The 26,233-nt window shown below is 41.4% G+C and overlaps 1 protein-coding gene across 21 annotated transcripts in view; it reads left to right on the forward strand.

The window, feature by feature from the left end:
* SEMA6D (semaphorin 6D) overlaps positions 1 to 26,233 on the forward strand; it is a 583,866-nt gene that overhangs the window by 551,903 nt on the left and 5,730 nt on the right. For 8 of the 21 annotated variants that reach the window (XM_050797148.1, XM_050797150.1, XM_050797145.1 and 5 more), the window contains 16 exons: positions 17,442 to 17,604; positions 18,006 to 18,117; positions 18,677 to 18,737; positions 18,860 to 18,922; positions 19,032 to 19,133; positions 19,363 to 19,453; positions 19,908 to 20,027; positions 20,727 to 20,815; positions 21,560 to 21,777; positions 21,884 to 22,015; positions 22,359 to 22,514; positions 22,604 to 22,777; positions 23,580 to 23,720; positions 23,816 to 23,893; positions 24,323 to 24,423; positions 24,786 to 24,842. In XM_050797148.1, the coding sequence (XP_050653105.1) occupies positions 17,496 to 17,604; positions 18,006 to 18,117; positions 18,677 to 18,737; positions 18,860 to 18,922; positions 19,032 to 19,133; positions 19,363 to 19,453; positions 19,908 to 20,027; positions 20,727 to 20,815; positions 21,560 to 21,777; positions 21,884 to 22,015; positions 22,359 to 22,514; positions 22,604 to 22,777; positions 23,580 to 23,720; positions 23,816 to 23,893; positions 24,323 to 24,423; positions 24,786 to 24,842 (1,804 nt within the window). In that variant the 5' untranslated portion in view covers positions 17,442 to 17,495. Of the gene's footprint in view, positions 1 to 6,533; positions 8,307 to 13,593; positions 17,605 to 18,005; positions 18,118 to 18,676; positions 18,738 to 18,859; positions 18,923 to 19,031; positions 19,134 to 19,362; positions 19,454 to 19,907; positions 20,028 to 20,726; positions 20,816 to 21,559; positions 21,778 to 21,883; positions 22,016 to 22,358; positions 22,515 to 22,603; positions 22,778 to 23,579; positions 23,721 to 23,815; positions 23,894 to 24,322; positions 24,424 to 24,785; positions 24,843 to 26,233 lie in introns of those variants that run through there. The other 13 variants (XM_050797152.1, XM_050797153.1, XM_050797160.1 and 10 more) reach the window with 5 other exon arrangements.

Raw genomic sequence — 26,233 nt, forward strand, 5'->3', positions numbered from 1 at the left:
TTGTGTTTCCTGGTTTTGTAATCCTTTCTTTTTTGTCAAAGAGCTGCAAGTCTCTAGAGTGAGAGTAGGTGGGGAAAAGGAAAACCAGTCACACTTTTCCCTCCAAAGATAATGAGGCTAATTTCTCTCAATCTTTTCACCAATGTTTAGCCTGTTTGCGTGTCTAAAGAAAGCAACATTCTTTTTTCTCTATACCTCCCCAGGATGCCTCCTGTGATTAGAATAGAATTTGGGTCTCTAGGTCCAAGGCATTGGTCGATTTAGGAAATGGGCCAGACAACATCACTGGCTCACTGCTAAGTCCTATATGTCCTTTCCAGCAATTTCAAAATCAAGGGAAGCCCAAATCTCACTATGGTCACATCTGCAGCTGCAAGGACAAATGTCTACCAGAAATACTGCTGCATAATTTAATGCTTAATTTAATAATTTAATGCATAATTTAATATGTTGGTGTGTGTGTATGTTCATTACTGGTGATCGTGGATGACCTGTCATTAGCAGTTCATCATCAGTGGGTAAAGGGCTCTGTGGAGATTTTTCAACTTTTTTTTTTTCCTTGAGGAGGCACAGGGTCTCACATAGAAATTCATTCAACAAGAACTATTAAAACCCTGTGGACTAACCACTTTTTTGGGAGTTTATTTATGGACATAAAAGACAGTTCCTGAACTCAAAGAAACCTACAGTGCGGGGGAATAAGTTATGAAAAGAAGGAACATACTATCATGTGATATGTGCTCTGATGAAAGTGAGCCCAGATTTTCATGGCCGAAGAAGGAAAAGAAGGAAAATCCTGGTGGGAAGTGATTTCTCATGAGGAATCAGTCATGAAGAGGAAGGGACAAGAAGAGCACTCCAGGTAGTGATGGGGACAGCACATCCAAACGCAGAAAGGTAGGAGGAGCTGAGTTTGCACTGGAATGAGGGGGTGCTTTACCATGCCCAAAATCTAGGGTGTTCAGAGAAGTGGCATCCAGACGCTGTCCTCTGGTCCCTCTTGGCCTCATAGTTGTAAGACCAATGCTGAATGTCACTGTGGAACCTAGTTTTGATTTTTGTCAATGCAAATCCATTTTGAGCCTCTCTGAGATTAGCCCTGGAGGTCATAGAGCAGTGACCTGGAGACACATAACCCAGAAGCCTCTTCTCAGCAGTATGACCTCCAGCAGTTCTTTAACTCCTTGTCTGAAAAGCATCTATTTACTAATTCAGCAAATATTTGCCAAGTAGATAGTGAGTTCCAGATGCTATAGTGGGTAATAAAGATAAAGTATAGAACAGACAGACACGACTTCTGTTCTCCTGAAGCTGACACGAAGTTCAGTGGGGAAAATAGCTTCTGCCCTAAGCCTCTTAAGGGCAGCTTTAAGGACTAGAATAGATAAAACATATTTGCTTTGAAGACCATAAAGCACTGTAAGTGAAAAGCTCTTCCCCCAAACCCTGGTCTAGGCTGAATATCGATGAGAGCTAGGCACCCCAGTCCCCACCCACACACAGAAGTTTATTAAATCTCAGATGCAAAGTACACTGGGAATGCAGAGAGGGGCTAAGAAACCATTCAGAGGTCCTGAGTGTATGTGAACTGAGCTTCCCACAGCACATCGTACAATTGTGTCTCCTTTAAGGAGACACTTAAAGGCCGTATTTCCCAAGGCCACATGGTTGTGGGGGAAAAGTGCACCCTCTGCCATTTCATCTGGGACGCCATCAGAATGCCAAGTCCACATTCGTAAGTGCCAGCGGAGGCTCGGTCGCTGTTCAAGGCATCAGTCAGTTTGTAGTACAAAGCCCATTTGTGGTTCGGCGTCACAGATCAGAGGCAGCGATCGCAGCGCTCTCCTGTCTCAGGGTACAGAGGGAGCACATGTACTTTGTATCCTAGGCAACGGCAATGCTACAGCAAAAAACTTAGACATGTGAATTGGGAGGAATGTTACTTTGAGTAAAGAACCGTTTTCAACCCAGGCACCAAACTCAGAATCATAAAATGTCACAACTTGGAAGGGGCCTTGGAGATCACCTGTGTTCTCATTGTATAGATTGGGAAACCGAGGCTGGAAGAGGCAAGTTGGATTTCTCATGGTCTGTCGGATCCTTAGAGGCTGAGTTAAGAGTAGAACCCAGATTTTTTACCTCCCTGTTATTTCCAGGTGTGTTTAATGTCTGGGATAAGACTAACATCCTCCAAAGTGATTCATTAGGAAGGTGAGAATAAATGTAGATAAGGGTAATATAATAGTGTTTGAAGCATAGTTATCTCTGGCATTAGAACCACACACCCTTCCTCAAGGTTGTACCTTTTGCCTTGAACAGGCTTCCTGGTACTCACCTCGTCTAATAGTGATTTTTATGGTGCTTACCATGTGCCAGGATCTCTAGTAAACTCTTTTAAGAACTCCTTCAGTCCTCAGCAACTCTATGAGGCAGCTGCTAGTAGTGTGATCCCGTCCCCAGTGTACAGGATAATGGAGGTACCAAGTGGTGAACTCGCTCACCCAAGGTCAGATCACTGGTTGCGCAGCAAAGCTGGGGCACCTACCTGGGTAGCCTGGCTCCAGAGCCACATTTTCTGCCCTGTACTCCACTGCCCAACGCTCCATCCCTGGCAGCAGCAAGGGCTGAGTTTGCTTAATACCCTCTTGGTCTTGCATCGATTTAGTAAAAATTAGGAACTGAGATTTTAAGAACGTGCATGGATTGACCTAAACTCCCATTTTGCCTCTGTGGACCCAGAGGTTTCAGAAGTTCATAGTCCATCAGATATGGAGCCTAGACAAAAGGCTGCAGGTAGGCACAGGTGCACTGACTCAGGCTTAGCCTGGGCCTTCCCTGAGCTTCGCAGGACATAAAATTCACCTGGGCTGTTTATTATTCTCATTCTTGGTCACAGCTCCATCTTTAGTCCAGAACTATCAAATGGAACCTAAATGATCATGGGCCACATTTCCATCAGTAGGACAAAATATATTTAAAAATAATTATTTTGTAATAATTATGAACTCACAAGAAGTTGTAATAATAGTACAGAGAGTTCCGTGTCCCCTTCACCCGAGAAGTACGTTTTGAAAAACAAGTTAGGATTGACTTACAGAATCCTGATAAGGTTAATGCTCTAGATCCTTCTGAGCAATCAGTAATCTTTCTCTGCATTTGTTAGAGACGGGCAACTGTTACTGTACTTTCAAATACAGAAGGCAAATATTAATACAAAGGCCTTATTTTTGGTGACCGAAAACCAAAGGACTTGGGACTAAACATTCTTGGCTTTTAAAATTTCACTTCTCTTCCTCTGGGTCGTTAGCGTTTTAACCCTTCTGAAAACTCATCACCAACTGTTTTAAAGCATGACATCACCTGAGAACCCCTGATGAGGCACTTTGCAGAATATCAAGCCTGAAGACATGAGCCTTTTAAAATAGAACGAAATCTCGTTGTTGGCAGTGAGGCTAACATAGATCATTGAACTCTGTTGTGACATCTGGGTTCTGCACTGGCTTCGCCACTCCTGGATCGTGGGTCTCTTAATTTATCTGCTTGTCCTTTGTCAGACAGGAATAGGAGCAGCAGCCCATCCTCAGTCCTTCTTTGCCAGGGTATTCATTTCTTTGAAAGCCTGAAAAGGCTCCATGGAGTACATTGAAAGCTATGGCTACACGGTGGTTGCATCAGACAAGTCACTAGCATCAGAACAAACATATTCTACTTCTGTCATCCCAGCCCAAAGGGCAGAACCAGGCATAGACCCAGGCCCTATTATCCTGAGCAGACTGTCACATGCAGGCCATATGGCAGCCTCAGCAGGTCATCTAGTAGAATAAGCCAGTGTTCCACAGCCAGGCTGAGTCCTTTGGCATCTGGGTCATCCCTTGGAACCTTGAGCCCTTCCTTTGTCTAGAATGGCTCCTTTTCCTGGAGGCTGAAGGGGAGGAGCCTGGCCTGGCTGGGATATGTGTATGGAGGAGATAACCAAAAAAGAAGGCTTTTAATTTCTCTTGTCAGTTAGCCTTGAAAGCCCTTCAGTTCCCCTGAAAAAAGGAGACACCATTGTTCATTTCTGCCACAACAATCTCCTGCTGCGTGTGTGTGTATGTGTGTACATATATACACACACATTACAAATGGTGTAAACGACATACCATACACAAATACAAAATAGTTTTGTATTTTTAGTAGAGATGTGCTTTCACCATGTTGGCCAGGCTGGTCTCGAACTCCTGACCTCAAGTGATCTGCCCACCTCAGCCTCCCAGACTGCTGGAATTACAGACGTGAGCCACCGCGCCCGACCTAATTATTGAATTCTTATCAGGCACAAGGGGTTTGGCTACATGCTTTACATAGGTTATCACATTCTATATATATATAGAGAGAGAGAGTAGAAGGTTCCTTATGCATTATATTTTCACAAAGCAAGTTATTATCTTGATATCTTAAGAGGCTGATATATTTTGTCATCTTCCTGGATAGCAGATTTTCTGCTTATGTATCAGGCTCATATTCTCATTAGTTTCTTGTATTATTTTCACTTTTAATGAGGATTGTTTCTAGGACAATTTTGCTTTAAAATGAATGTTATTCAATTTGAGTTAGGGCAGACAGGCAAAAACTTGTAGGCAAATTGTCGCTAGAATTGTGGTCCCCAGAGCAATGGTTCTGATCAGAGGTCAGATCCTGGGATTCTTGTCCAGGTTTGCTTAGAATTGGCAAAGACAGGTTAGATCCTGTTTTCTGTCCCTTCCTACCCAACTCTTGTTAAGTTCAGTTCCTTTTTGAATTATTAATATGTGACCAAAGTATTACTGATTCAGATATTCGTGTGCTTTGCTTTAAGAAAATCCAGACTTAAAGTGAAAACCTTGCATAAGAGGTTTTTAATTTTCAGAAAACTTAAGTCGACAGCTTTATCATGTACATAAAATATAACTCAAATAAAATTGACCCAACTTTGAGTAAGGCACTGATTTTAAGAGCAAGGCATTAATAAGGATCACCCAGACTTCCATAGCCTCAGCCTCCCCTTTCTTCTCTCCCATGGTATCTACTGCCACCTGCGTTTTTTTCTCTTCTGTCAAAATCCAGCATGTTCTGATTCGCTGGGTAAGATCAGATCTTATAAATGTCTTCATACTGGTTTCTGGCTTATGGTATGTTCTATCGTTACTTAATTTATAACTGGAAGAAAGGCCATTGGCCAAAGAAAAGAATTTCCCATTGCAGAATTTCAGGCATAACCCAGCCATTAGTCAAGCTGATTTTCATTTTATATTTGTTTGTTAGGTAGTGAAGAGTCACATAGGATCCTTCTCTGCCAGTCCCATATACCCACTCTCTAATCTCAGGAATAGCCCTGCTTTTCTTCCCTTTGCTCTGGGAAAGCTGCAAAGTAAGCAGGAATTTCAGTAGTGGAAGTGGGGTGGTTGACAGAAATCATTTAGTTATTTGGCCTGTGTTGCCCATTTCTGGTGGGCAGTTTGTTAATGATGGGTAGGTGTGAAAAGAGGCATCTGTTGCCTTTTATAGAGAACCTCTTGGTTTTGCAGCACCTGAAGCTCATGAACTGGAGGCTAATGAGGATGCCGTGCCAGTGCTGCAGGAGAATGATGGTAGACTCAAGATTCGCTGTTGGGTTGATGGTGGAGAGCTGTTCATTTTGATGTGGCCTGTGTGCCACAGCAGAGTCCTGTCAGTGTTCTGCCTTCTTTCTTTATTCCTCCATTCATTAAGTATTTACTGAGGACCTGCCAGGTGCCAGGCCCTGCGTCTGATCCTGGCAGTAAAGAGGAAAATGATCCCTTGAGTAGCATAGCCCCGAGAAAATGTGAAAATCAGTAACATTGCTGTGAAGTGATAAGTTCTGCAATAGAAGTATTTATACAATATCATAGTATGACTAGCTGTCCTGAGCGGAGCAGTGTGGCTGAAGAGGGAAGAATGAGAAAGGGGAGAGGGCCAGGTAAGTTTTGAGCTGGTGAATAGACAGTTTTCAAGAAGGACATTTTAGAAAGAATAGCGTGTGCCGAAGACACTGCTTTGGGATCCAGGTGGGGACGTATCAGTAGGTGAAATGGAGAAGCTGGCAAGAATAGAATTGTGACGGATCTTGTAAATCTTGGAAATGAATTTAGACTTTACACATAGGCCTTCGGGAACCATTAAAGTGCTTTTAGACAGGGATGTAACTTGATAGCATTTGTGTTTTAGAAAGATCATTCTGGGCCGGGCGCGGTGGCTCAAGCCTGTAATCCCAGCACTTTGGGAGGCCGAGACGGGCGGATCACGAGGTCAGGAGATCGAGACCATCCTGGCTAACACGGTGAAACCCCGTCTCCACTAAAAAATACAAAAAACTAGCCGGGCGAAGTGGCAGGCGCCTGTAGTCCCAGCTACTCGGGAGGCTGAGGCAGGAGGATGGCGTGAACCTGGGAGGCGGAGCTTGCAGTGAGCTGAGATCCGGCCACGGCACTCCAGCCTGGGCGACAGAGCGAGACTCCGTCTCAAAAAAAAAAAAAAAAAAAAAAAAAAAAGATCATTCTGGTGGCATTGTGGAGAATGCACTAGAGGTCTAGGAGAACAGAAACCAATGAAGAGTCAATTCTAGACCAATGAAGAGATAGAAGCAATGGGACGTACTGCCAGGTTCAAAGGAGAGGATGATGGAGAGGGGGCCGTCTAGGAAGACTCCCAGGCTTAAAACACAAGTGCCTGAGAAGGATATGAAAAATAGCAATAACAATAATAATAGTTGTAAATCTTTTTTTTTTTCTTTTTCTTTTTTTGGAGATAGAGTTTCATTCTTGTCGCCCAGTCTGGAGTGCAGTGGCACGATCTCAGCTCACTGCAACCTCCGCCTCCCGGGTTCAAGCAATTCTCCTGCCTCAGCCCCTCGAGTAGCTGGGATTACAGGCACACACCACCATGCCTGGATAATTTTTGTATTTTTAGTAGAGATGTGGTTTCACCATGTTGGCCGGACTAGTCTCGAACTCCTGACCTCAAGTGATCTGCCCACCTCGGCCTTCCAGATTGCTGGGATTACAGACGTGAGCCACCGCACCCAACCTAATTATTGGATTCTTATCAGGCACAAAGGGTTTGACTACATGCTTTATATAGATTATCTCATTCAATCATCATAATAATATTAGTGCTATTATTATCCTCATTGCAGGCAGGAAAACAAGAAAGTTTGAAAGTGAAGTAACAGGCCCCAAGTCACATGGCTGGTAAATGGTAGTGCTTACATTTGAAGCCAGGTACTCCGAGCTCTAAACCTATGCTCTGCAGGAAATTCAGCAGGAGGAGACATCAAGGCAAAGTATCTTAAGTTCAGTTTTAGACTACTGAATTGAAATTGCCTATATTTTACCAAAGTCAAAATATCTAGCGGGGAGTTGGACAGCTGGATTGGAAGTGAGGAGTGTGGTGTGTGCTGGACGTGTGATCTGAGATTAGGGAACTGGTGGTAGTGAAGAAGGTAGGTGTCATGTGAGCACATCTCTAGAGACCCGGGATGGAACTGGGAAGAACGACATCCAACGGGCAAGCATGTTAAGACAAATTTGGGAAGACGATGAAAAGGAGCAGCTAGAGAGATGGGGAGAACTAGGGGAGTCAGAGGTGGAGTTTGAAGATCGGATGGAATGACCAGTGAGATTAAATGCCTCAAGGAGATGAAGGAAGATTTAAAATGAGGATTGCCTTGGATTTGGCAATTAGGTGGTTGATGCATAGACATTAAAGTTAGGCTAGAGTAGGCTACAAATATAATGAAAAGTGAGAAAATGGAGAATATGGACTCAGGCTTCTCTTCAAAGAAGCCTGGCTGAGAAAGGAAGTGGGAGAGAGAGAAAGCAGAGGCAGCCTCAAGGTCAGGGGAATGGCTGTTTGTTTATGATGATAGTGACTCGAAATGCTTGGATGTTGAGGAGAAAGAACCCTGGAGCAGTGCGAATTACACCAGGATGTGTATCCCACTAGATAGGGGAAGTAGGAATCCCTCCAGCTGTCAGGAGAACATGGATTCTTAGAGAAAAAAACAGGTTTCTACAGTTGTAATTTAGCAGCCTGCTTGTATTGCATAAAATCAGTCCAGATTGGTGAAGTGACTTGTCTCTGGCCACCTAGCCAGTCTGTGACCCCAGATCTCCTAGTTCTTGGCCTCTTTCCTCTCTTGCTGCCAGTGTCGGTGGGAGAAGAATCATCCCTGATTTGTTCCTCATGGTGTGAGTCTCCACTGCTCCTATCAGAATGCACATCTTCACAGATTCTGATGTGTCAGCAGGGCTTCGGCTGTGTGGAAGGTGAGTCACAGAGCTGCTTCGTCATTTCCTCCACATGCCATGGGGCAGAGTTTTAGGTGGTTAATTATAAAGTGTCAGTAACATAACAGTGCTAGAATCTTCTTCCTCTAACCTGGGAACTCACATTCCCAGAAGGAGGAAGGGTCTCAGAGTCAAGGGCCTTTCAGCAATCTCCTTATGGCCCACAGTGAGAGAGGATGTATGTATTTGTTCAGACTTGGCACCTGCACACAGAACCTGTGTGCATGAGGTAGGGGTGGGAGTAGGGGAGTAGCAGTGGTGATTTCTTAAATGGAAAAGCCTCTGCTCCTTTAAAACACCACATCAGCCAAGAGTTACTTAGTGAGCCTGGAGGCAAGGAGCACCCATGCTTTTCAGAAGGGCCCAGGGTAGCCTGCCCCGGCTCTACTTAGGGGTCTCCTGGAATCTGTTTATATATAGTGATGATTAATAACCTAGTCTTCTTACCATGCATGGAAGGTGAAAGAAGGCCTGCAATTCAGTGGATATTACCTTCTTCTATTCCAAAGCTTGTGGTGTCAGCCAAGCTGTTATACCATTCTGATTAAATACTGACAGTGATCATTAAGATCTAAAGCCCTGCCCAGAACACACTGCTTAGAATCTAGGCACACGAATGCTATATAAACCTAAACCTCCCTTTTATAGTTGATGTTAAGTTATAACCCTCCTTGTCTTGGTAGGCTCCAAGGTATAGCAATCAACGTGCTTCTCTTTGCTCTCTCTCAACTTACCTAAACCCACTGCTCCTTTTTTGTTTAGTCTCAGGAGGCTCTCATGATCCATAGTTGGTAAATGGATAATTCCTGTAACGCCAGGTGCCATCATTCTCATTGACTACAGTGTGAGCAGTGCCCCCTGAAATGTCCTAGACTACAGAGTGAATGGTGCTCTTTGTACCACAGATCTAGTTCCACCCCCTCTTCTTCCTTTAGTTAGTTACAGCATTCTCAGCTTAAAGAGTCCACGCTCTTGGGAAGTGGAAGTGCCGGGGGCCCATCCCCCCTGGGTCTGCTGTCCTCTGTTGTTTGTTTAGCGGTATTAAATCAATCTAAATTAGACTGGAGTCCAAAATGCTAACCTTGCACTAAGAGATTCAGCGGGGAGGTGGTGATTCAGGACACGTGGTTCATTCTTCTGTTTATTCCTTTATTCACAGGTGATTCACAGTTGTCTTGGGAATTGACAACTGTGAGATATACTTGACCCAAGGGACTGAAAAAATCTTCCCTAGTTTCTGAAAAGTTAGAGGGACTTAACTAGGCCAAGGACAGGAGGCAGAAAGGGCCATCTAGAGGGAAAGCATGAGCAAGGCTTGGTAGGTGGCATGACATATTCCAGGGCTCAAAACAGAGGCAGGGTGGTAGAAGCACAGGAAAAAGAGGGATAGAGGCCCAAGGTGAGACAGGACTCCTTGTGAGAGGGGGCAGGACTCAGAACCTGAAAAGCCTTGAAGGCCACATTTAAAAGATTTGGGCTCCATCCTAGGAGTAATAGAAGGTTACTGGAGGATTATGAGATGCCGTGATTAGGTATATATTCTGAAAAGATCATTCTTGTTGTATCTAGAAAACGAATGGGAGATAAACAGGCAGACAGAGAGGTGGGTAAACCATCAGAAGAATGTGGTATGAGGAAAAGCAAGGAAAGGCGGTGTTTGGAAAAGCTGTGAACTGTCAACTGCATCTAAAGCTACTGAGCAGTCAAATGAAATAGGACTGGAAAATGTCCATTGCCTTTAGGTACCTGTAGATCATCAGTCTCTACTGAGAGAGGAGCTAGAACACAGAAAGTAGAAGAATGAGCAGGAGGTGAGGAAATTATAGCAGAAGAGCAAAATTTGTTTCAGTGCCAGTAAAGAGCAGTGAAGACCCCAGTGATAGCTTGAGTGGGCTCAGGGCTACAGAAGGTATTTTCCTTTTGTGTGTGTGATGAGGGAGACATGGACACATTTCAATGCTGATGGACAGTATTTAATTGGTTAAGAGTTACAGAAAACACCAAAAAGAGAGAAATATAATCAGCGTCTTTTTATTCCAGAAAAGAGTGAAGAGATTGGATTTAAAGTGTATGGGGGGCCGGGCACGGGGGCTCACACCTGTAATCCCAGCATTTAGGGAGGCCAAGGTGGGCAGATCACTTGAGATCAGGAGTTTGAGACCAGCCTGGCCAACATGATGAAACCACACCTCTACTAAAAATATAAAAATTAGCTGAACGTGGTGGTGCACACCTGTAATCCCAGCTACTTGGGAGGCTGAGGCAGGAGAATTGCTTGAACCCAGGAGGCGGAGGTTGCTGTGAGCCAAGGTTGCACCACTGCACTCCACCCTGGGTGACAGAGCAAGACATTGTCCAAAAAAAAATAATAATAAAATAAAAATTTTAAAAAGCACATGAAAAAGAGTTGATGTATTTGGCAATGGGAAAGGAGAAAACGGAGGAAGCTCCCATGTTACAGCTTTCATGTTCTATGTGAAGTAAGCTGTGGGTCAGGAGGAAAGAATGTAAGTAGCAGAGTATGGAGACAGCAGATCAGGGCCTTAAAGAAAGTGGGAAGTTTACATTTATGGATTCGGGGAGTGGTCTAATATAATTGAGAAACATAGGATCTCCATGGAGTTTTTGATGCTATTTGTAGTTGATGACAAAGAATTCTGTTATATTACTAGCAACTTGTCCCAGAGTGTAGTTGTCTCAACTAGTGCTCAGCTGCTCTGGGGAAGGTGCAGAAGGTGAGTGGCAGAGTTCATTCGAGGTTAAGATGTTGCAAGAAAAGCTGACAAGGACACAGAGGATGGAGAAGTCAGCAGCACAGGCAGAATAATGGACATGATTGACTATTGACTATTGTACCTAAGATGGATAAAGAGGTATGTCAAAATCAGAGAAGACTAATGACCAGCAGAGAAGAGAACAGTTAGTGAGCTGAAGGTCCTGATGAGAAGAAAGTAGAGCAGTATGAGCAAGCTGGAAGAACAAGAGGATAGCATCAGAGCACACGATGCTTTACTTTATGATTCTGAGGCGGAAATCCCCATATGGAACCATGGGCTGAGGCTAGTAAAGTCTTTGTAAAGCTAGAGAACATGATTGGGAAACTATCAGGTAAAAGAGAGGAGGAGGGGCAGGACTTATACCAAAGACTTTTTGTAAGATCATGGAGGCACAAGGTCTGGAAGACTCATCAGGAAACTAAAAGGAAGCAACTCCACATTCAGATCCTGAGGCAGGAGGAATAGGAGAGTCTAAGCAGATCCTCTTTGCATAGTGACATCTTGGGACGAGAGCTAGGGGATAGCTTTCAAATCAACATGGTTTCTCTCTGGGTTCTTTGGGCTAGTGATAAAGTAGGTCTACCCCATTTCTACATTCTCATTTCCTTTGAGCTATCTAGTTTTCAGGAAGACAAAGACTGTGTACCACTTTCTCCATCTGGGATTTGTTAATTTCAAATTTGGCTACTATGCTGTAAACATAAAAAGAACTTGTGGCCAGATATGGTGGCTCACGCCTGTAATCCCAGATTTTGGGAGGCCCAGGTGGGAGAATCACTTGAGGCCAGAAGTTCAAGACCAGCCTAGGCAACGTAGTGAGACCTCATCTCTACTAAAAGTACAAAATAAATTTTTTTTAAGTTTAAAAATTTGCATTAACCTTCCCTATAAATTCCCCTGCCCAAAGAACTTGCCTTCAATATTTCTTTTAGTTTGTATCTGGTAACAACAAATCTTTGAGTTTTTATTTGTATAAAACATCTTTATTTTGCCTTCATTTTAGAAGACTATTTTTACAGGTTGTAGAATTCTAGGCTCGAAATTTATTTTCTTTCAGCAACTTAAAAATGTCATTCTATGGCCTGCTGGCTTCCATTGTTTCTACTGATAAGTCAGCTGTCTGTATTATTCTTGCTTTTTGGAAGGTAATATATCTTAGTGTTCAATATTTTAAAAATTTTTCCTTGTTTCAACATTTTGAGTATAATGTGTCTTAACTGTTATTTCCTTATATTTAGAACTTCTTAGAATTTCTTGAATGTGTGGCTTATAATCTTATATCAGTTTTGAAAATGTGCGCAGCCATTATCTTGTAAAATATTGCTTCTGTCCATTTCTCTCTCTGCAGTCTCAGGGACTCCAGTATGTTAATTCTTTCACAAAATCCTATGTCTCTTACTCTCTTGTCTGTCTTTTTCAAACTTTTTGCTCTCCATATTTCTGTCTGATAATTTCTATTTGTTTGTCTTCTTACTCACTAATCTTCTCTCACCTCTGGCAAATATGTTGCTAAACACATCTATTAAGAAGATGTGTTATTTATTGTGCCTTTTTTTTTTTGAGACAGTCTCTCTTTGTCACCTAGGCTGGAGTTCAGTGGTGCAATCTCAGCTCACTGCAACCTCTGCCTTCCCGGTTCAAGTGATTCTTCTGCCTCAGCCTCCTGAGTAGCTAGGATTACAGGCGTGTACCACCATGCCTGGCTACTTTTTGTCTTTTTTGTACAGAAAGGGTTTCACCATGTTGGTCAGGCTGGTCTCGAACTCCTGACCTCGTGATCCACCCACCTCGGCCTCCCAAAGTGCTGGGATTATAGGCATGAGCCACCGTGCCCAGCCTTGTTGTTGAATTTTTATTTAATTCTTTTTTATAGATTCCAGTTCTCTGGTGAAATTCTCCATCTTGTCATCTTTTTTTCTTGGACAAAAAAAGCACAGTTATTTTCAAAACATATATTTGGTAACTCTAATATCTGGGTTACCCGTGGGCCTATTTCTATTGTGTTTTTTTTCTCTCTCTCTCAGTTGCAGTTTTTGGAATTTCTGATAATTTCTACTTGAATGTTGAGCAATGTATGTAAATAATTGTAGTCTCTGGATGATGTTATCTTTTTCTCAAGAAGTGTTATCTTTTCCGGCAAGCAGCTGGAGTGGGAGATTATATCCATTCAGTCTGGGACTTAGCTTACTGGATTGGATTGGAATTTTTGTAAATCATGGTTTACCTCACATTTTTCTCCTCTTCTAGAGTGTAGCTTGTCAGGGGGCAAGATGATAGCCTTTGGTTATTTACTGGTACTCCCTTCTTGGTGGGTCCAAAACTTGTGACTGCCAGAAGTTTGACTTTTCTTTATAGCTATACTCTCATTTTTATAGAGCCTTAAGCTCTATGAAATTAGCAAACATAAAATTATAAAAATGTAACAGTATATTATAATATAAATATAATAATATATTATGTATAATAATATAAACGTAAATATTATATAAAATCATCAAATTTCCATAAGGCAAAATCAAATGCTGAGTTTGGGGCTAAGCTCCATGTACCTCCCTTTTCCCAAGTATCCTGTCACTCATGCCCTGGTTATTCTGGCAGCTCTGAACTCCCATTAAGAGCTTTCCTCATCATATTTAGTATTTAACATTAACAGTGTATGGGAGAAGTTCATATAAAATACCAAAAACTGAATACTGAATAAACATACCTAGTCAGGCATTCTTGCTCTCTGACTGTGTCACAAACAGGAATGACTTCATGTAGGAATGTTCTTTACCCTAAGCTTGCATGTGAGGAAGACGGTTTCCTCTTTTTAGGAGGCCTGTCCCTCTGTGAAGCTGTGCCTTATCCTCTAAGAAAGCTCCTGTCGTTGTTAGGACGGTATACATAAACAGTTTGGCAAATATCTGTACAAGATGAAGGAATGAACATTGCTTTTGTTTTCCACCTTTTTGTGAGACAGGACGTAACCAGAATAGACATGATGATATTCACTAAAATTTACTAAAGACTTACTGTGGAGCAGGCTCTGTGTTAGATGCTTCGTACTGATTATCTCATTTAATCCTAAACAGAGCCTATGAGGTAATAAAGACAGTTATTCCCATTTCATATTTGATGAAACTGGGGCTTAAAGAGATGAAGTTAATTTAAACAGGGTCCAAGAGCCAGGAAGTAAATGGCACAAACAAGTTTGAACTCAGATTTTTCTAATCTTCAAGATCCATGTTTTTTTTTCCAACATTTCATCCTGCTGCTTGGCCTGCCTTTTTTCAACATAACTAGTATCATGATTTCACTGACCCCTGGACTCCTGATACATCTTCTTATATAAAGTCAGAGCTAAGTAGTCTGAGGGATTTACATGCAAAGACATCCCCTTTCTGGTACATTGCTTTCAGGTATTTCCAGATTCTTCCCTCCCCGACCCATCCTTTGAAATATGTATCACATTAAATGCCTCCATTTGTAACTACTATGGCAAGTCTGAATGTATTTTTTTTTTCAAAAATACAGCTTTATGCAGAGACAGGAAGCAGTTAGTGGTAGGGCTTTATTTTGGGAGGATTAGAGTGGTAGGGGGTGGGGCATGGGGAGAAATTGCTTTCTGCAGTGTCAGATGAATGAGTTATAGGAAATGATAGCTCAGCCAGCAGCTTGGTGCTTGCTAGTGAGTCAGCAGTGATTCCATCCTCAGCCCCAGTGCTGGGATCACAGCTGAGAGACACTCTTCCTGTTGAGGGCTCCTCCCCGCCCACTGTCTGGGACATGGAGGCTCTGCTTACCTGATGTGAGCCATTCAGTTACCTGTCACGGAGGAGAAGGAGACACAGAACAGTCTTTTTGTTTCAATGCAGATGTCTCTACACGTCTTTGGGATTAATTGGTATTTCTAATTATTTTTCCTGATACCCAACAGAAAGATTCAGTGACTTTCCATCTAGAGAATGATGATGTTTGGGACCGGTGTCAAAGCAGAAGCTAGTTCTTAGGGCAACATTTTTTACTTTTATACTACTTCAACTTTAGAAGGTATTTATAAATGATCAAAACAGTATGGAAAAGCAAGACAGGAAGACACTCCTTCAGAAAAAGGGGTAAACAGGGAAAAACCATCTTGTCAGGACAATGGAAACCATGTAGAGGTAGTAAAAAACTAGAACCAAATCATTGTGGTTGTTGGGGTAGGATAGTAGGATTATCGGTGATTGCTTTTTTGTTTTGTTTTATTACTTTATTTTCCAGGTCCAATACATAGGCACATGTTGTAAAATTTGTTCTATAAGTAGTCCTTTAGTGTTTTAAAATAACTAGTTGTGAAAAATAACTGGCCAAATAACTTTAATATTTTAGGATATCTTTTCCCCAAGCCCTGATGAGACTCTTACAGTCAATCTAGTCATACCCAGGATTTTCTAGTAGGAAATGGGTAGAGAGGTCTAACTTTTCTCAGAATTTCCTATGTGCCAGGCATTAGCTTCCTTTTCACTCAGAAGGTGCTGAGTAAAATCCATATTTTACAGATCAAGAAACTAATGCTCAAAGAGATTGAAGGAACGTTCCCAGGCCAATTGTTAGTATGTGGTATAATTTCATCCATGCCCAAGTCCTACTGACTCCAAAGTCCACACTCTTTTAACTTTAGTACAAAATGATGCCACCACAGTTTCCATTCCACCTGCTTTTTGTAAGGCAGTTTAAATGCGTTAACGTACTGCTGGATTGATCATCCACGAAAAAAAACTGTTGGAATATATTATTCTCTTTCTGAAAAACTGGGACTCTAAAATTCACATATACTTGACTTGTACTTTAGTTAGAGAAATATTTAGAGCATTGGATAGCATGCATATCTGTGTGCTTCACCTGAAGTCCATAAAAAAGGCACAGTAAGTACCTGATTTAGTGGTTGGACTCCCCTGGAATTTGCAGTGACTCTCATGATCTCTCCTAAAGTTCTTAGATACGTAAGACTGATGATAAAGTAAATGTTTTGTTGTTCAGAACAGTAGCTGGAAGTGACAGTTTTGGTTGAGGGAGGGGTGTATTGTTGCAAAGTAGAACACTTACAGCTTCACAAAAATATCCATCTCATTGGCCCAACAGGGCCCTCATTTATCTTTTTGATAAGCTAATAACATTTAAAGATCTCTTAAATTTTTTACTGTTATTATAATGCAATTAATGCTGTGTTTTGATGGCTTTATTGAGGTATTGATATATAACAAATTGCACGTATTTAATGTACAATTTGATTAAATTTAACACCTATGAAACATCACTTCAATAAAAATGATGAATATATCCATTTTCCCAAACAGGTTTTTGTAATGCTGTATTTTTGAAGGAAAAAAAATTCAGTCATTTATGTTCCCCTTTCCATTTGGTGAAAATGAGCCTGGACAGGGACCCAGATTATGTGAGTCTGGACTCCAATCTTGCCTTAACTAGCTCCACACAATTCAGTGAGCCCTTTAATTATTTTTGGCCCTTGGATTTTCATCTGAAAAAATGAGGGGGTTGGACTAGATGGTCCCTAAGGACCCCTACAGCTCTGAAGTTCAATAAAGCTAAAAGGACTGGTGTACTTAGGGTATTGGTTTGTGTCCAAATGGTTTTATGTAAAAACGTGGACTTCCCTAGTGGCCTGGTGTCAGCTGTGCCACTTCATCCCTGCCTTGCTTTGCTTGATTGGCTATCATGGAATCATTGTATTTCTTTTAATTCCCTTTCACCCTGATTCAGGGTCATTCATGTCATTGTCTCCATGTTGGTCTTGCTAAGCATAGGGAAATACTCGACTTAAGAATTTAGGGCTAATGCTTGGGTAATGCTGGGAATTTGGCAACACCATAAGCAAAGAGCTGAGGAGGGATTATGACAGGATCATCAGCCCTCTGGCTATTTTTGAGGCAGCTTGAGCATTTTATGGGGGGCAGAGACAAGCTGTATTAGATATATTTCAGGACTGGGGGAAGGGAAGAGGATTGGAATTTAATTAAAATTCTGATCCCAACTTTGCCCATCTTCTTGCCAAGTCAGCAGCTAGCATTTCTGTTCATGGTTCTGGTGACTCTGCTGTGATGACATACGATTACCTCCAAAATTCTTGTGAATTTGCTGAAAACTTCAATATGCTCAACCAGATGCTTTAATCAGGACTGGCATGCTGCCACCTTTTGCCTGTGTTTTTGGCGATACCTAATCAACCACTGCCAGCATTCCTGGTGGGAGAGGGGATTTGGAGGGAGCTGATGGTGAAAACTGAGCTGATGACAAACAAGAAACCTATTTCATTGCAGCATAGCGATCTTTCCAAATTGCTTCTGTTTTCCAGGTAGCTCAGTGGCATTTCTGAGCAGGGGCTACCCTGACTTCACCTTGGCCCACCATGAGGGTCTTCCTGCTTTGTGCCTACATACTGCTGCTGATGGTTTCCCAGTTGAGGGCAGTCAGCTTTCCTGAAGATGATGAACCCCTTAATACTGTCGATTATCACTGTAAGTCGTCTCAAGAACAGTCTTCTATTCTGAGAAGGAAGCTTTTCTGTTTTTCATTTTCTAAGCATGTTCATTTTCAGAAAGAGGCAGAGATTTTTTATGTCTTAAACATGAATTTGCATCTGAATTTATCAGTAATCATGTCCTAGTGTTTGGAGAAAACGGGACAGTTTTGTTGGGCGCTTTTCTACAGCAACCCGTATATAGGTTATATATGTTGAGTTAAAAGAAAAAGACCATTTGCTGACATTCACTGCCTTTTATTCATTTATATTCAAGACCTTAAGAGAGGAATTTAGTTAAAACCCTTCTACAACAAGTATATACGGCTAATCAATGCTGTTTATTGATCCCTCAGCTCCATAATCCTGAATGATGGTTTAGCCCATTTTTACTTGCAGATTCAAGGCAATATCCGGTTTTTAGAGGACGCCCTTCAGGCAATGAATCGCAGCACAGGCTGGACTTTCAGCTGATGTTGAAAATTCGAGACACACTTTATATTGCTGGCAGGTAATTTTCCTCTCATTGGTTTATTAGATTAAAATTCTTTTCTCTAGTGGTGCTTGCATTAATGTGTCTAGTTCATGAAAAACTAATATGTGATTGTGATAAAAAATTGCAAGTAGCCAGAAATATTCACTGAGAAGAGTCAGTGTTGTGTACCAGGAACAAAATACAAAGCTCAAGCCTTCAGCGGTGCTTTTTTATTACTGCCATCAAGAAATCATACACCATTCTTTTTTCCTAAAGCAGCAGGGGAAAAAAAAACCTTTCTTTGTGCGTTTTTAACTTAGAATTATTCAAGCAAATATCAGAAATATGTCTGTGCTAATACCAAGTAGCAGTTTGACCCATGCCTGGAGAGAAGAGCTTTCTTTGTCTCTGACTACAGTGATGTATAAAAGCATCTCACTAATGAAAAAGTACTCTTTGTTGACTTTGTTTGAGACAGAGAAAATCCAGATGATCTCTAAAACACAATAAAGGCAGATCTGTAAAAATAAAATAAGAAGCAGCTTAACATTTTTATGTATTCACATGATATGTTTTATTGCCTTATTTCCAATAGGGATCAAGTTTATACAGTAAACTTAAATGAAATGCCCAAAACAGAAGTAATACCAAGCAAGGTGAGCAACTGTAGTTGGCAAATTTATTTACATTCCCTCTGAACCTGATTAATTTTTCCACTCCCTCCCCCGAAAATGTTCCCATTTAAAAACTGAACTTTGGTTTTGCTTGATTAATACAGAAACTGACATGGCGATCAAGACAACAGGATCGAGAAAACTGTGCTATGAAAGGCAAGCATAAAGTGAGTTAAACAGACAAATGTTTGCTAGATTTAGTCTTTCTGTGGGCTTGATACCACAGTGCCAGCACGTTTGAATGTCTGATATTAATGTTACTACTACTTTCTTTAGGATGAATGCCACAACTTTATCAAAGTATTTGTTCCAAGAAACGATGAGATGGTTTTTGTTTGTGGTACCAATGCATTCAATCCCATGTGTAGATACTACAGGGTAAGTATACTTTATGCGATGTGCTTCTTTTGATCAACTTTTCTCCCTTCACTGGTATGCTGTTAGAGTTGAAACCTTTCTGCTTTCCAGTAATTTGTTTTATCTCTAGTGCTATGAAAGAATAAAGACAGAATTCTTCAAATGGAATTTTAATACAAATAAAACAGTATTGCCTTCAGACAGGCACATTGAATAGATATGACACTGGCTATTTATTTTTCTTTTGTAGTTGAGTACCTTAGAATATGATGGGGAAGAAATTAGTGGCCTGGCAAGATGCCCATTTGATGCCAGACAAACCAATGTTGCCCTCTTTGCTGGTAAGATCCTCTAGCCTAATGAATATAAATGATTAATGACATTGAAGGCAAAAAAGGAATGTAATGGAAGAGTAGAAGTTAATAACTTGGATACCCACCTTGATCTAAGTGTTCGAAAGGCTAAAATCTATGCACAAATTTCCAGAAAAAAAGAAAAAATTAAGGACAAGGATATTTCAGTGCACACTATAAGTATTATGACACCCTGTTGTTAACTAGGCCAGTGACTCCAGATAAGTTGCTTAACTTTTTGATGCCTAGATCCTTCATCTGTAAAATTAGATAATCCCATGGCTGACCTGTCACACATTGATGTGAGTATCAGGTGCAGCCCTATTTGTATAGATAATGGTAATACTGGTGAGAGCACTGCAAAGGGCATAGCACGCTACTGAAGCAAACACACTGCAGGATAATTATGGTTATCTTACCAAAATTATAACTTTGGTTTCAGATGGGAAGCTGTATTCTGCCACAGTGGCTGACTTCTTGGCCAGTGATGCCGTTATTTATCGAAGCATGGGTGATGGATCTGCCCTCCGCACAATAAAATATGATTCCAAATGGATAAAAGGTACCTTTGAAGAGCAGTGTCGTGGGGTCACCAGGAGAGTGGATGGCCCAAGTGGGGACAGCAGCCACAGCCATCGAGAGGTTCAGCACATGACTTTATATTGTTTATTTAGAACACGTAAACACTGCTTTGGTTGTGAACAGGAGCATTGACAGGGAATGAGGAGACTAGTAGCCACCTCAGGAGAGTAAGTTCATCCAGGTGTTTATCCCAGGTGACCTCAAAAAAAAAGCAGGGGGAGATTTCATCTCTGTGTGTACCAATTTGTCTAACCTTCTAAATGCACATAATACTATTTGCCATTTACCCATCTTGGAAAGTTAACAGAGAGAATCGATTAGTCCGTATGAGAGCCATTTTGTTCTTCAGAGTGTAGAAATCAAGATTTTTTATTTTCAGTGTAAGAGGTTTTCTTCCCTAGTTAAATAGGTTAATGAATAAATCTGTTGAAACAAAGACCTTTGCTATAGTTCAGTTCCCTGTAGGTCTTTTTACAGTCCATTAGCTGACTTTAGAGACGACGGGTTCCCTGAAGCTTGAACACACCCATATTGGGACTCCTCAAAATCATTGGCAGATTGGAGTTCTTGTTGGCTTGAATGTAACTGTGCAACATCTGTCAGTCATGCCTTGCAGTCGGGGTCTTATGCTAATTGAATTATCCTTTAGGAACCAGTTTGTTTTTAATTTTTCTTTCAGAGCCACACTTTCTTCATGCCATAGAATACGGAAACTATGTCTATTTCTTCTTTCGAGAAATTGCTGTCGAACATAATAATTTAGGCAAGGCAAGTGTATGCATTTGGCTTGAATCGTGGACTTGTACTGCATGAAATTGAGACCACTGTGATAGAGTTAAGGATGCTCCCTTGGCATGTTTTCCAGCTCTCAATTCAGTGTACATAGGGCCAACTGCAGAGAGGTGGGTTGCTTGTCATGAGAATAATTGCTGGAAAACATCTGAACAATAACCTGAGTGGGAACACCAGCCTTGAGTTTTGAGAAGATTTCCTTTTTTTTCCTGCAGCCACAGAGAGTGTTCTACAGGTACCCTTGAGCTATGGATGCTTTTCTTTTTTACTCTTTAGAAAATCATTCATAGTCTCTTCTTTCTCAGTGTCAAAAGGCAGGATAGAAAGTAGGGACCCCATTCAATTTTTAGTGTTTCAGTGAAGGCCCATGTGATTTTAAAGTATTGCAACCCCTTCTATGCCAGGTTGAAAGACGACACGTTTCATTAACAATACAGGAAGCAGAGTTGGAGACCAAGTGCTGGAATGGTTTTCATTCAGCAAGGCAGATAGCTCACTTCTTGGGGAGCATGTTTAGCAAAACAGTGGCTCTTTTTTTTTTTTCCATAGGTGAATCCAGTTTACCTTCTTACTGGACAGACCCCTAGAGAGAAGACTGCTAGATTCTTTTGAACCAGATGTATCTTTAGCATTTTTTGTCCCTCCCTTAAATAGCATCATTTTGTTTCCATTCCTTTCCATGCTCACAACCCCATCGCTTTGCTTCTGTCTGTTGGGCAGGCTGTGTATTCCCGCGTGGCCCGCATCTGTAAAAACGACATGGGTGGCTCCCAGCGGGTCCTGGAGAAACACTGGACTTCATTTCTGAAGGCTCGGCTGAACTGTTCTGTCCCTGGAGATTCGTTTTTCTACTTTGATGTTCTGCAGTCTATTACAGACATAATACAAATCAATGGCATCCCCACTGTGGTCGGGGTGTTTACCACACAGCTCAACAGGTGAGCGCAGGACCCCAGCACTGCACAGATGTTCTGTACATGCCCATCAGAGCCAAGACAGGCTCCGTGTCGCCAGCCTCTTCCTGATGGTTTTCTTCCTTTTCAGCATCCCTGGTTCCGCTGTCTGTGCATTTAGCATGGATGACATTGAAAAAGTATTCAAAGGACGGTTTAAGGAACAGAAAACTCCAGATTCTGTTTGGACAGCAGTTCCCGAAGACAAAGTCCCAAAGCCAAGGTAAATAAAAAAGTCGAAAAGGGTTTTGTCTTGAACAAAACCCTCCGGTCACTGGAAGAAGCCCTCCTCAGGGAGCAGCTTGGCCAACCTCCCACACCAGGAAGGGGTTTGTCTCTCTGCAGCATCTCAGACGGAGCCAGCGGATATAGCCTTGTGACCTGCAAGCTCATGAGTGTGAATGGAGAGCCCGTTGAGTTCAGGGGCATAGCATTGCTCCTTTAGTTTCACTCACTCTCCTTCCTCCCTTGACCTCTTCTCTGAGAATATGCACTTATTCCTTAGATACAGTACATGGTGTGGCAGGGGCAGTCAAGAGCATAAAAGAACGCTGTTTTCCTTTCAGGCCTGGCTGTTGTGCGAAACACGGCCTCGCTGAAGCTTATAAAACCTCCATCGATTTCCCGGATGAAACCCTGTCATTCATCAAATCTCATCCTCTGATGGACTCTGCTGTTCCACCCATTGCCGATGAGCCCTGGTTCACAAAGACTCGGGTCAGGTGAGATCGTATGGGAAACACTCCTTCCTATCCAACGTTTTCTCTGCCCGTTGGCCTCCCCTTCTGATCTGTGCTGCCGCCTCTCGTAGGTACAGACTGACAGCCATCGCAGTGGACCATTCTGCCGGACCCTACGAGAACTACACAGTCATCTTTGTTGGCTCTGAAGCTGGCGTGGTGCTTAAAGTTCTGGCAAAGACCAGTCCTTTCTCTTTGAACGACAGCGTGTTACTGGAAGAGATTGAAGCCTACAACCATGCAAAGTAGGTGTATGTTACGAGAATGCCCTTCAGTACTGCTCAAAAATTTCCGGCGTGTATTTCATCTAGTCGTGTCCTTTTGGCCCTCTAAATTAGCCATGGTTTGGCATAATAGTGTTTTGTGTTTTCTTCTCATTGAAATAAATCTTGGGTTTGTTTTTTTCCCGAGCCTACTAGGGCAAGGAGGGTGAACGGTTGATGAGTTTAAAAATCATTCAGCCCTTGTTTTTCACCTGTAGACTATGAGAACATTTTAACAGCACCTCTCTTATCTTGCAGATAATTCCAAGATGCTACATGCAGCAGACAGTTGTGAGCTTGCACACACACACACACACACACACAAATATACACGCACATACATACACAGAATGTAATACTAGTTAAGCATTTCCTTCCTATCATTAATATGTAAGAGAATATTTAGACCATTTTTAAAAAACAAGAAATAAAAGAGAGAAATGGGACTAAGGAGAGAACCAGAACCATCTAACACAGGAAAATTTAAATGCATTAAAACACGATCCTTTTTTTTCTATAGTCAAATGTGGCCTTCACAAATGCAATTCATTTCTATCATCATAACAGGAAAGCAATCTTTAAAAACCCTTTGTCCAGCCTGAAATTTAACCAACCGTGCAGAGAAGTAGAAGATGAATCACGTAATTATTATTTCCCAAACTATGTACTTGCCTGGTTTGTTACCAAGAATATTCCTTATGATTTCCCAGCTCTCAGTAATTGCTAAACCAAACCACACTTGACTGACTAAACATATGGCTTCAAAATGTATCCCACAAAATAGGTGCAGTGCTGAGAATGAGGAAGACAAAAAGGTCATCTCATTACAGTTGGATAAAGATCACCACGCTTTATATGTGGCATTCTCTAGCTGCGTTGTCCGCATCCCCCTCAGTCGCTGTGAGCGTTATGGATCATGTAAAAAGTAAGCTCGTGTTTCTTTACTTACCCCGGGTCTTGCAGCATCAAAACCTTTGATGATGAGAAAATCCGAGTTACATTCTGTTTGGTGTTATACAGGTCTTGTATTGCATCTCGTGACCCATATTGTGGCTGGTTAAGCCAGGGATCCTGTGGTAGAGTGACCCCAGGGATGCTGTAAGTACACTTTCTCACGTGAGCTAGGATGAACTATCCTCTCCAGAGTCTCTAAAGCTAGAAATTGTGGAAAACTTCCAATTACACTACTTTTTCTTTCTTGCTTGCTTTCTTGCTTTCTTGCTTTCGTTTTTTTGTTTTTTTGTTACGGAAGAAACAGGAAAATGAAAACCAGGAGATGTGAGAAGGAAGGGCATAATAATACTTAAGGGAAATGGTAGACCTAATAATACTTAAGGGAAATGGATGGAGAGAAAAAACCAATTCTATTCTGTTCTCTTCAACATTCTAGTTCACTAGTTTTTAACAGAAATAGCCATTTTAGCAAGTTATGTTAAAATGTTTAATTTTTTTTTTCTCTCTGCACATTCTTACTAATCAGTCTGTGTTCTTGGTTCTGCTCTGGTTGTCACTTGTGTTCCTATGAAGGCTGTTAACCGAAGACTTGTTTGCTTTCCATAACCACAGTGCTGAAGGATACGAGCAAGACACAGAATTCGGCAACACAGCTCATCTAGGGGACTGCCATGGTAAGACAGAATCTTCCATTCCCACCTGGAGCTGCTTTTTGACCACCTTTGCACGTGGACATTATTTTACAATCAGTCTTTTTAATGACTCAGGACACATACCACCTAGCATTTTAACTTAAACTTCGCAAAAGCTGAGCTGTTTGATCATGGGGATACATTAGAAAAGAGGCTTACTTTTTTTTTCCTTCACCATTTACAATTTTGTAGGAAATCTAGAGAGAGATAGTCTAACCAGTAGGTTAATCTTTTTAATTTATAGTCTTTTTTTTTTTTTTACTTTTTTAGTTAATTGGAATTCATAAATTTTTGCTTTCTTTTGGTTACTTTTCACTGATTACTTGTTCCTTTAATTCTTTTAGAAATTTTGCCTACTTCAACTACACCAGATTACAAAATATTTGGCGGTCCAACATCTGGTTAGTTTTTTTTAATTTTTTTGAATTAACAACCTTTTCTTTCCTTCAGTTCAGCATTTTCAGCCCCTTCTCCCCTCCTTTTGCGCAGTTTGGCAGCCCTTCATTTTTCCGCTTTGATTCATAATCCCACTGATGGTACCAAAAGACTTTTCTTACTGAGCACTTCACCCTTGTATAGCATGTTAACACTTCATCATTGACCAAGCCACATCCTTTAAGAAAATTCAAATGGGCTAACATAGACTGCATTCCAGCTGCACGCACGCCCACCCAAGCTTTCTTCTTTCTCACCTCTTTGCATTGTGAATGTTTCTTCTGGTCATCTGTATTTAATGGATGGCGGAATTTCATTATTTTTCCCCATCTCTCCTCACCTTTCCTATGACCTAGTAAACAAATACACATTTCCCATAAATGTGTATTTAAAAGTTTTAGAGATCTTTGAATGGTTTGCGCTCATCCTGCGAATCTTTGAATGTTGTGGTCTCGGTCGTGTGAAAAAGGCTTCAGTGGAATGAAGCTGATTTTTGATGTATTAAGATGTTCAGTGGGCTCTCCAAGCCTCTCTGTACCTGTTTTGGAACCTTCTTCTGTAATCGTTGCACCAGTCAGAATTGCAGTCTCTGAGGTTTTAGCCTAAAAGCGTAGGCTTACATTTTGAGGGAAAATCTATTTGGAGGAAATCAGTACTAGACATGCTAAAAGGTTAAGTTACTCCCGGTCCTATTGCTGCTTCTAAAACTCACCAGCAATTCCTTTCCTCAGGGGGAGAAAAAGATGGCAGATCTTATGTATCAGAATATCCTCGTTCAGTTTGTAAATGCCATTGCCTTTGCATTAGGTTCTGCTAACTCTTTGGAAGAAACTCCCCAGCAGTTTTGGAGAGTACAGGCAAAGTCTGTCCCTCCTTCGGTGTTTTACTGTCGGGGGCAGAGCCTCAGTGTAGTGAATAATCTACATATGGACAGGAGGCCACTAGTAACAACCTCTTAGGCAGAGCTGGTTTATCACATCCAAAATCAAGTCTCTTCATAGACTTAACCAGATATTTTCCGACAAAATTCCATCATAGCTTCTTCCCCAATAAAGACTATAGATTTTCTAACCATCTGTGAAAGTGCTTTTTAGGATGCATAAAAAGAAATGAAATGATGTCTCACAAGAGAAGGAAGAAACAGCAACTAATCTGCCCTGGGAATTATATTACCTTTTTCATGAGTGTCATTAGTAACCACAGGGGCTTTCCTAAGAGCCTTTCGAGTATCTTTAATTTTGAAATCTGCTTAATATGTCTTTACTGTTAATTTTCAGTTTTCATTCACTCCCTTGAAAGGAAAGAATTTGATGTAGCTTCCTCAGGCGTGTTTTTACAAAATCCTAGAGCAAACGTT

The sequence above is a fragment of the Macaca thibetana genome, chromosome 7 (assembly GCF_024542745.1).
Source record: "Macaca thibetana thibetana isolate TM-01 chromosome 7, ASM2454274v1, whole genome shotgun sequence".
Taxonomy (NCBI): domain Eukaryota; kingdom Metazoa; phylum Chordata; class Mammalia; order Primates; family Cercopithecidae; genus Macaca; species Macaca thibetana.